General features: G+C 30.3%; 1 protein-coding gene across 1 annotated transcript in view; it reads left to right on the top strand.

Moving 5' to 3' along the window:
• The window catches only part of LOC147067849 (uncharacterized), an 83,929-nt gene that overhangs the window by 60,740 nt on the left and 11,151 nt on the right, over positions 1-12,038 (top strand). The window contains exons 2-3 of the mRNA XM_085952561.1: positions 65-186; positions 4,403-4,511. Coding sequence (XP_085808687.1) covers positions 65-186; positions 4,403-4,511 — 231 coding nt within the window. The remainder of the gene's footprint in view (positions 1-64; positions 187-4,402; positions 4,512-12,038) is intronic.

Genomic DNA, 12,038 nt, shown 5'->3' with positions numbered 1-12,038 from the left:
TTGATGTGTCCCCTTAACCTCATTGTTCCCAATGAAAACTAATGATGAAAATTTTCTCTTTCAGGGTCTCGAACAGGCTATAGAATTTTCTCCAATTGTCACGGCAACATGTAAGGCCGGATTCATGACAATTCGAATCAACTTCAACCAGTCATTCAGTGGAATTGCCCATGCGAGAGACTTCAGGTAACATTAAGCCATATAATACCAGTTTTATATTTTCGTTATTGAATTCGTAAAGAGAACCGATTCAAACTGCTAAAATTTTAGATTTGTTTACACTGTTGATTAAATCTTCAACTGCCCCAAGCTCATCTGTATGATCCAGTGTCATGTTCCAAATTCCAATTCCAAATTCTTATATGTATTATTAAATGGAAAGGATTCATTTTGTTTTGAAATAGTTCATCCATTGTCATGTTTTATACCTCCATTTGGAAATTGAGCTGTACAATTCGTTAACATTTTGTTTCGAGCTATCAATTTGTATAATGATTATTTATCTAATCACGATGTATATTGTATATAATTGTATTGTATATATTATTTTTAATTTAAGTATATATATTTTTACTATTGTAGGTACTTTATGTTTTGGTAAGATTTATGCTACTCTTCGTGTAGAAGAAAAGGCTATATAAATTTATATTATATGATGCATGCACTGTTGATAGCCATAGGCGCATTTATATGACTACCTACGAGGATCATCGAGGATAGATCATGCGATTTCATCAGGGGTTTTGAAAGTGACGTTCATTGGCGTCAATATATAGTTCTCCCTTTAATTGTTCTAATGGGTTAAATGCTTTTGAAGTAACGTTAACATATTTTCCAAATGATCATCAAAAACCATTATTATATGGCGGATATTAACTTTTAAAATAATAAACATAACGTTTCGTTTACTACAATCACTATATTATATTATTGTCAAAATGATAGTATTTAAGGAGGAACACAGTGCGCGTGCGCGTGAAAGATGCTTGGATGAACATATTAGGATTCATCTAAAGGGAAAAAAAGAATAGGTTGAGCTACATTCATTGTTCTCCCCAGATTATCATTTCCGATGATTTATTGTTCAATGCATAAGTAATTGCTAAAGGTTTTACTCAACTCTACAACTGCCACGAGACGGAAACGTCGGTTGTCAAGAGAGCATAGTATATTATAGAATAATATCTATATTATAGACATTACGAGACACTAGTCTTTTCCTAAAATATCGAGTCAAAAGAATCATTATATACATGTACGTGTACATAGATTAATATACATTTGTATACCCTGTCATGTAATATCACCAGAAGTGTAATTGCGACAAATACAAAACGATATAAATGCTCACGCGCGTTTTTTTTTTTTGTAAAGACCCACATAATATCACATCGACACATCTAAACGCAACCTGGCTGAACATAAAATGTTAACGAGGATAGTTGACAAACGCAACAACTACCCCTCCCCCCTAATATATTTACACTGATAAATTTGGATGCTTTATCCACGACGATCATCCAAAGTGATCCGTGCCAATGCAACTTTACAGATGCATGTGATTTTATGGAAATTGACACTTAGAAAGTCTTTATAAATGCGTTTAGCATGTCAATAATTATTATAAAGTGTTCATGTTGAGTATACTATGATACAGCCTCCAATATCAATAAATTAGTTTAATTTATGACAATGGTAATAGTTTTTTTATGAGACTCGTGAAATTAACATCAGGTTTCGAAATTGTCTGTTAAATTATTGAAGCATTCGTTTGACCTATACCCATGCTCGATATAAAAAGAATGCTATTAATTAAATTGTGAGAAAATAATTATTGAATCTGTTTCGATTTATTTGATTATTTTTACACTGCATTTGACCCTATTATTCAGAGTAAATGAGTATTAATATAATTAATAAAATTATCAATATAAATTATTATAATTATCAGTTATTGGATTTAACAATAATAATATATTTTGTGCATAAGAGTTTCACGCTAATAAGAACTATAGATAATTTTACCACCAAAGAATAGTTTTGTTATTGCAAAGCCATGTTTACTAAAATTGAATAGTAGTGATATCTGCAGATTTTGCATTAAAAAATCTCTTAAACATAATTCATTAATGCGTAAATAAAACATATTCCCATGGGTTTTTGTTGTCGTTTCCAATATAACAATAATTTATGATTATTATTTTACCATTGTTCAGTACGCATTGAATTTATTTTACAAAAAGAAAATTATACGGTATGTGGTTTACTTGGCCTACTTTATCGTAGGACGTGATAAATGAAATCAGTTTTTATAAGTAAATGTTATAATAAACTTATTTTGAAAATAACTGAAATCACCTAAAAACGCGTGGTTTAATACTTTATCGAATACCCTTTCATAAAAAACTTTTAAAAACACAGTTATTCATAATTATATTGAAGTTTTGAATTGACACCAGGTACTACGGTTATACAATATTATCATGTATTTTGGAAAAGGCTTCACTTTTACAATTAACTATACAAAACGAAATATCTATCTTCAATAAAAATACTTAACATTGAGTCATAATATAATATAACAAGGATATCCAACTTCAACTAGGCTGTGATCTACTATCCAATATAAAAACCGCCAGTGATCTACCACACTCTCCCATTGTTATTTTTGAACTTAAAAATCTTATTATATTTGTCTAAGGACACACCGATGTCACAAATATAACGACATTTATCTACTTGAAAAGTTTTGGTCATCTTTTGGACACTCGTTGTCAAAGTACAAAGAGGCTCCTGCGCGACGGTAAAAGAAAAATATACCTCAGTTTAAAGCGCGTTAATTCACATTTTCTCTTTCTCTTACTATTGCGGCAAGTCGTGAGTGTACTAATACGAATCAAATTATATACGGTCACACCGGGTTCTTCATGATTACTTTGAAAACGACACTCACGCAAGTTGGTTAAGGAAATGAAAATGGGGATGGTAAATGATTTCCTTTCAAAATGTCAATGAAACCATATTATATTACAACTGAATGTACCTACATGCTTTTTATATTTTCACGATTCATTTCTTATGTACCACCTATGGCACCATCGATCAAAATCCATCACACGATCGTCCGGTCAATTGTGATCGACGCATTGGTGCATATAATTAAATACAATATACTTATAATATTAAGAACTATACCCATACAAAAATACATTAAAAATTTGCATTATACTACTTTTTCTCCCAATCCGTGAGTCAAAGGTTTGAATGTCACCTTTCATCGCCTATATTATCGCTTAGTATCACATATTCTACCTCGCATGTTGACTTTTCAATCAACACCTGCATTAAAATATAAGACACAGTCCTGAAAGTGAGTAAGTTGCTATCAGCTATTTATTACTCGTAAAATATTTTAAACTACCTTTAGAGCCTAGCTAGACCATACATAAAGCTTGGGGAGAAAATCGCTGTCATACTTACTTTCAATCACTTTAATGGTGTTTATTGTCAGTTCTTGATGGAGAGTCATTATAATAATATTATTAATTAAAACAAAACAATATAATATCATCATCATCATCAGCCTGAATCTATCCACTGCTAGATGAAGGCCTCTTCAAGTTGCTTCCACTTCTCTCGGTCCTGTGCATTGCGTTGCCATCTTTTTTCATCGATCCAGCGGCCTCTAGGTCTACCTTGCGGACGTTTTGTACTTCTTGGTTACCACTGGATGACTAGAATTGTCCAAAGATTGTCTCTTCTTCGAGCTATGTGTCCAACCCATCTCCATTTAAGGCTTTTAATAAACTATAATACATCGCAAACCCTTGTCTCTTCCTTATCCACTCATTCCTCTTTTTGTCCTTTCGCGTTATGCCCGTATAGATGGATGTATATTTGATGAAATTGTTCGCAGAGTAAAGCTAGGCTGCAGTGCTTTTGGCCGCCTGAATAATGTTTTCAAAAGTGACCTTCCACTGTGCCTAAAGCGCAAAGTGTTCAACCAGTGTGTGCTTCCCGTGATCACATATGCGTGTGAAACATGGACCCTAAGTAAAAGAGAGATCCAGAAACTTAGAGTTGCACAACGTGGTATGGAGAGGTGCATGCTGGGCATAACGCGAAAACAATATATAATGTAACTAAATAGTCCTTATAATTGAATAATGACCAGGATTGGTTTTGTCCGCTAATACTGAAGAAAATGAATCTGGACTAAACGGTTGAAATTGGCCGTTGTTTAGTTTGTAGGGTATTTCGTTATGAAAATAAATATTAACGATTTAAATATAAATACTTCATTTTTTGGAAGCGGTTGTTTTATGTATGTACGAGTAAGTAAACGTTAGAACTATGCATATTTTAAGACTCCTTACCTACGTAATATTTTGTATTATTTCAGAACTGCTCCATGTATGATGCACGGAAACGGAAGTAGTTTTATGCAGCTAGGAATCAACCTTTTGGCCCCACATGGCGCAGCAGACTATTGTGGAGTTCTCGTCAACAATGTAAGTACATTTTGATTATTCAATTAACATTAATCGTTTATCATTTTTGTATGAAGCAGATTCTTCTGTTTAATATATTTACATATCATAGAAGAATCTACAACACGTATGATTTAAATTTGAATATTTATACGTACCATTTTTGTTACTGCAATATTTTAATTAATATTTGATATAATAATAGTAAAAAAAGTAAATACCTATTCACCATATCGATATAATTGTAAAATTGTATGATTGTAAAATACGAAAATTGAAAAAATATATATAAACACAACGAAGACATAATAATATCTACTAATTCGTATTATAAATTGTTTGATTTCTAGGCGCGCGTTTCTCTACCCGCAAAGTACAATATTTTACAGAAGAGTCTTATGTTATTTAGAAAATTCAGATACTAAATTAGTAGATGGGTTAACGCGCCTGCTTATTTATTATGTCATGGGTTAATAGGTTGAGCAAGTGGCTAACATCTATTTCTTGTAAAAACAAAAATCTCTTAATAGAAACCTTCACTCTGTGGAGGCCCATATTATGATCCTATTAAGATAGAACATGGTTGTGATAAATAGTATTATGAAAAAACACTGTAGGTAATTAACTGTGTAAAATTTATCAATATTCGTCCGGTAGTTTTTAAGTTATAACCAAATAAACAAACAGACAGACAGACTTCATTTCGGATTAGGTTTGGCATAATTTATAGTAAAATTACTAAATAATGGAATACAAATAATATTATAAATATCTTTCCATATAATGTAGGTAGGTACTTAATATAATTTTGGACTATTAAGTTTGAGAGAGAATTTCCGACTTCAAACCATCATCGAAATAATAGCATCTGATGGGAAAGATTTCTATTGTTTTGTATTTATATTGTTAACATTTAAATACTTATCTATTATATAATGTAATCACTGAAGGTTGAATTTGTCTATAAATCTTATGACCTTGGCAAAGCCTACTTTTGAAGTAGCGTTTTTCATTGTAACAGTTACTTTACGAGAATAATTATTTCTTTCAAAATTAAGTGGCCATTTTTATTACCTACCATTTAAATTCAATTGTTAAAATGTTTTAGTAGCGTGATAATTATGTTTTAGATTAGTATCACATTTAAAAACAGTTTCATCTGTAGATATGTTACATTTTTGTATCAGAGCAGTAAGAATTAGTACAAATTTTGTAACCTTACCATATATTATATTTTTTTACTTGCAAGATATAAATATATATTTTCATAACATCCTTCCTGCGATTTACTGTGGATTGTGACTACTAAAATTATAGACGTTGACAACAATCTCCTTACATCTGAAGCGATGTTGCGCTGATCTTGTTGCTTTAGTCATTATTAATTCAGCCGTTTTCTTGATAATGTCACTCTGCCTGGAAGGCATATGTCCTCACGTCCTTCTCCCTTATATTTCACAAGTGATCAGTCTTCTTTCCAGGTTGCTCAAATATCTTCTTACTATAAGACAGAAGAAGCGTAGAGTGCATCTCTTGTAGATGATCAAGTGATAATCTACGATGCTAAGCTCTTACGATATATTTATATACATTAAATTTATGCGCCATCTATACACTGTCTATAAAATGCGAAGTATATTTGGCAAGTATATCTCTAACTTTTAATTGTATATTTCTAAACTTTACTTTTTAGCGGTTTTTGTATTTTTTTCTCTCCATATTTTGGTGAAACGACTCAGCGTTCTAGGACAGTGGCGCACCCAGGAGGGGGGGGGGGGCAAGGGTCTTACTAGCTACGTAATACAATTTGTGTCCATATTAATTATAATGTAGATGTTTCGTAAACAATAATCGAATTGTATAATTGTGGTATTTTAAATGGTGGACAAGTGGATTATATCATTTAATTAATCCACGAGTCTCTAAAATTCACTTACTTATAGTAATTTCAATTTGGTGTATAATTCAAAGTGGTTTATTTAATTGGTTAAACGAATGGTTAACAACTCTTTATCATAAAAAAACTGTTAAGAAATCTCTTCGAAAGATGCCAAGATCATCTTCGGATTGCAGAAATGATGATGATTGATAACCATGTTTCAAATTCCAAAAAGAATCTTATCTACATTATAAAGTGTTCAACGGAATCGAACCAAAACATTTTTTACGCCGAGCTACTGCTATAACAACTTTTTAATTGCCCGACTATGCTTATTTGAAGAAAAAAAAAACAAATAAAATTTATCATTTAAACAGCATAATAATGCATTTGATTTTTCATAATTAAGATAAATTGTTTAGTCTTTATAAAACATAAAATCTTAAATCGTTAGCTTAATTTCATTAAGGTGGTTACTTTAGATTGTGATAATATTTTAATTAACGGTATCTACCATAAAAGTGTACTAACAAACTGGTATTGTTTGGATATCAAATTAATTTAGATTTTTAAATCATAGTATTTTTAATGATAATTGGTTTCTTAAAAAATCATTATCTTATGATAACATTGTGATGAAATTTTTATTGCTAGAAATTATGTACCTTAACCGGATATTAATTGAAAAAATAACAATATAGAACAGTTAATAGTACGTATATATAAATAGGAGAAAGTGTTGAACGTTTAAAACATTTAATAGTTAAATTAATAAGTAATAAATCATTCTCAAGTATAAGACAATATAAATTATTTGGGAGTGTTTTGAAAGTGACAGAGTATGGAACAATTAATATTGTAAAATGTTTATTTGGTGCTACCTTTTACTTTTTACTTATATATTTTATACTTATATGTCATATTAAATATATACATATATACTATGTACACTTTAAAGTCTGTTATTTATAGTTGTTCCAAAAATGTCACTCATTAAAAAAAAAAAAAGTATTAATTCTCGATATTCACACAATAAAATAAATTGGTACATTTAGTTGTTATTTTTTCGTGTTTATTTGATATTTATGCCTATGTGATAAGGTTATCTAGGTATAGTATCAAGATCAACGAGGTTGAAGAAAGCCTACTCTAGGTAAATAAGCGATGCTAATATAATATTATATGAACGTGATAAAGTTAATGAGACTGGTAATTAAATCAACTGTAAGTTGTTTCATATCACAGATTCATTTGTAGCAAACAATACTCAATAATTATTAAATTTTATAAATAATTACATGTGCATATTATAAACTTCATTATTAAGAATATTTAAATAAATAATCACAAAAATTGCATACGCCATAATATAATATGCATAATAAGTAATTTATAAAACATGTCAAAGACGGTGGCTATAAAATAAAAGTTTATCAATGTTGCAATGTACATACTATTATTTGTCTCATAATTTAACCAGAGTAGCATATTATATTTTTATTATATTTCCACCAATTCAGCTGTACTACATATTAGTTGAAAATATGCCTTGAAATGTGGCTATACACAATATAGTTCACAAGATTTCCTCTAGGCGTAGATCAAAATTAATTACTATAGTAGTGTAAATAGAATGGTTTTAATTAAATCAAAACTAATAAATCACTGGGATATCGATAAATTTTCAATTTTAAATTATGGGTACAACAATCAGCAAAACCTCCCATTTCCACAATACAATATAATTACGCGCTTTGTTGCTGGTAAGTTGTTATTACTTGTATGTGGAACGGACGTTTGCGGATTTACGATGTAAATCTTCAAAATTTTCAACGGATACAATAATTATTGCATAATACAGGTAACCCACATATAAACAGTTATTAAAAGAACTGTAAATAATTCTTCATTATAACAAAAGATATGTTTATAAGAATTTAAGACGGAAGAATGTAATCATTGTGTATTCAAGGATAATTTTTAATAATGCGTAGATAATATTATATAAATCAACTAACTTAATTAATATTAGGTAAGTTCGTTATAAAGTAGGTACCACAAACAAACATTTAGCAATACGCACATAATCAAAATTGTATAAATAATAACGTTCATTGATATGTTGTAGGTACCTATATTTATATTTAAACTGTTATTTGTTGACATCTAAAGCTTTTTATTAATTTGAAAATAGAATAAAGTATTTAATGGATTTAATTTCGCAATGGACACAAATAGGTTGCACATATTCACTTGATTATTGAACAAAACTATTTCACATACCTATAGGTTTGTACTTTCATATTGAAATAAATATTATTCATTCTAAAATAACAATTGTGTATATAATATATCAATATCAAAGTATCTTCTTTAGCATTTAAAATAATTCTATTTTATAAATCGTCAGTCACTCTTGTAAACCTCGTAAATCGAAGGCAACTTATATAAATTAAAAACTGTCTAATTTTTGTTTTAAATAGAATTTGGATTTTTTTAAATTGAAAAAAAGAACGAAATCTTCATCAATTCCTTGTATTGAGATTTGTAAATATTTCTGTAATATGGACACAGTGTTTAGTGTAAGTGTTTTGTGGATTCATTAGAATTTTCATATATCCACTTCTGTCTGTAGTTAATTATTGTCAATATGGCCAATTATATGTGAACCCATTATACTACGTATGTACCACAACTACTCTGTGGCTTTCCTAGCATGGTACTGGCAAGATCCATGAGTGTGGACGTGTTACACGACAAACATGTCCATGTGGCAGTACAGGATGCATACCGTACCCTTTGAGAATATCCTGAAATGTGGACAGAAAAACAGAGCTGCTCAAATAGATGCAACCAGCTGTTAGACCCATCGGACAATTCAACCTGGTCAGGACAAAAGCCAAATATATTGCTTTCAAAAATAATGCGGTATCATACTGCAGACATGATGATTTTATCACTTAGGTCATTTGGCAGTTTTATATTGGCGTTTAATTGATGTTTTTTTTTATTTTGTTCTTCCTGCTCCTCTCCTCCATTCTCCACCTCCGTCTTGAATAACTGCTCATAAGACATTCCCAAGCATTAGCAATTGGTGATGTTTCACATTAAAACGTAGGGCCTCGTGATAGACCAGATTATGACCTCTTTTAAGGGAAATTTTTATGTTTTATATGTCAGAAAAGGTATGTTAACGTCGCGGGTGTCAGATGGAAAGCATTTGGATTGAGTTTGACGAAAAAAATTGAACTAACATTGCAAAATTACTGTTCCATTGAATGTCTACTTTCCACATTCCCATTGTAATAAAACTTATTATCAGAAAATTAACCATATCCAAGAAAATATTCTTTTATTAGGGATCCGCTCTGATAGCACTTAATTATATTAAATTAAATGAAAGTTTTTTTTATCTAAGAAAACTCGCAAAGTTGATACCTACTTACTTTGGTGTGTTAGTGAAAGTGTGAAATATATTATATCATTGTTATTACACTTTAGTACCTAGAAATAAATTATAAAATGATGAAATCAATATAAGTAGAGAGTTCTCTAAGCCTTCAGACTTTATATTATCATTAATTTGGTTTTGATTTGCTTATCCTCTGGTCTGAACTTGGTCCATAAAATGTGTTTAAATCTTTATCTCTCTAATAATAAAGCATTGATTCATTTAGTGATGAATAAACAATCATCACAAAAATATTGTTTAGTAAAGAATGGCGAATCTATATATTTTTTTCACTGACGACTAGAGTATCCAAATCGCTTTAAACTGAAGCCGGTTAACAGGGTAGCCGCGCGTTTTACAACTAACCGAAAATAGTGTAATTTTACACGGTTAACCGGCAAATTCTTAGTAGGTGTTTGTAAAAATGAAAAATAAAATTATGTAAAAATACACATCATGCTGTTCGGCATGGCAGAAAATAAAATATTACCATCTAAATTTTCTTGCTACCCTATTAATTGACTGATAATCCTAATTGCTGAGAGCTGGTCTAGTACACTGGCCACTAATAAAACGTTTTTTGTGTCCAATTGGAATATCTTAAATTCCCATCTACATACAAAATATGAAATACGTTAGTTATTCGTAAAAAACCGCTAACCGGGTGGCATTTACCCCGGTTAATTGAATGCTCTGCTAAGGGTAACATGTTATATTATTATTATTATTATTACAGTTGGTTAGTGGTACTTTTGAAAGGAGGTGGGTGATGAGGATTTAAAAAATAGTGCACATTTGTCATCAACACGATTATTTATTTAGTTGTTTGGTAGAAAAATAATATGTTCTTACATTTAAAAAGTTACTGAATTGACTGCAACTAACTTGTCACGTTACCACTTAGTCGAAGTCTTTCAAACTGAAACTTACTTCAGTGGTTTATAGGAAAACCACAGTATGAAACATCAGCTGGAAGAATATTAAACATATTCGTTGATGTATGATACTAGCGCCTGTGAAAAAATGAGTGATCAGTGATAACTAGGGCCCGGATTTGTATGCAACAAAAAACATGGTTATATGCATGCACGTATGCACTTAACATCAATAAAATATGCACTAAAATCGAAGAAATATGCAGTTAAAAATTAACATCTTTTGTGGGAAAAAATTGTAAATACCCACTTTACCCAATATTACTGACAAAAAATCGAATAACTAGTTAATAATTTTTCAACATAATACGATATCAGAACAAAAAACACAAACAAAGAATATAATAAAGTTAATCAATTACAATTTTCAAAATAGTTTCTTCACAAGTACCTACAAATAATTGAATAATAAATGCAATGTAAACCAAACATAACTTAAAAAACAAAAACGACACACTTAACTATTCCTAAATACTATTTTCTGTTTTTTGCCAGAGAAAAAAATACATTACTTTTTTCAATATTATGCTCTGGCATTAAATTTTGCCGCATAGGTATCTGTCAGTATTTTGTTTATATGCAGAAAACTACCTCTCAACGTCCACTTGGACAAACTTTAAATAATAGTGCCCGAGTTGACTTCACTTTTTCCACTGATAAATCCACAGCTCGAAGATGGTATTAAAAATGCAAGTGCATCTAAACTATCTTTCTTCCTAACTTAGTTATATTTCGATAAAATAATTTAAAAAACTAAAATTATACATTCAAAAGCTCTAAAATATGCATTTATTTATGAAATATGCACTTATGTCTCAAATATGCTCTAACGTCTCAAATATGCATTTATATGCACAGTAAAATTTTATTTTTGGATTCTGTGTCTTTCAAAACAGATTTCTGTGCAACTCTCATAGCTGTGCATACACCCTAACAAAACATGCACTAGCATATAAATCCGGGCCCTAGTGATAACGTCCCGCATACTGTGTCATGGATCTCGAGTTAGAATCCCGGGCCTTGTAAATTTATTTACTGTTTTCAATGTATGTTTCAAGTGAGAGAATGGATCTTATAGGATAAAAAAGTGGCATCCATCTGTCGTTAAAAATCTCATAATAAGCCCCTTAATAACCCTTTTAATGAACTATTACATTTTTACTTAGGTATTTATTTTATTTTTCTCTCTAATAGCAAGTATCACACCACGCCACATTTATTTTTATCTTATAAAGAGCAGTATCGCACAGCTAGTTGATATTAATTATAATGAGAGTTTTTAG

This window comes from Rhyacophila brunnea, unplaced genomic scaffold (assembly GCF_057557595.1).
Source record: "Rhyacophila brunnea isolate RB1 unplaced genomic scaffold, BYU_Rbru_1.0 scaffold_3, whole genome shotgun sequence".
Lineage (NCBI taxonomy): Eukaryota > Metazoa > Arthropoda > Insecta > Trichoptera > Rhyacophilidae > Rhyacophila > Rhyacophila brunnea.
The sequence above is the reverse complement of the archived record's forward strand: the minus strand, read 5'-3'. Positions and strand labels throughout refer to the sequence as shown.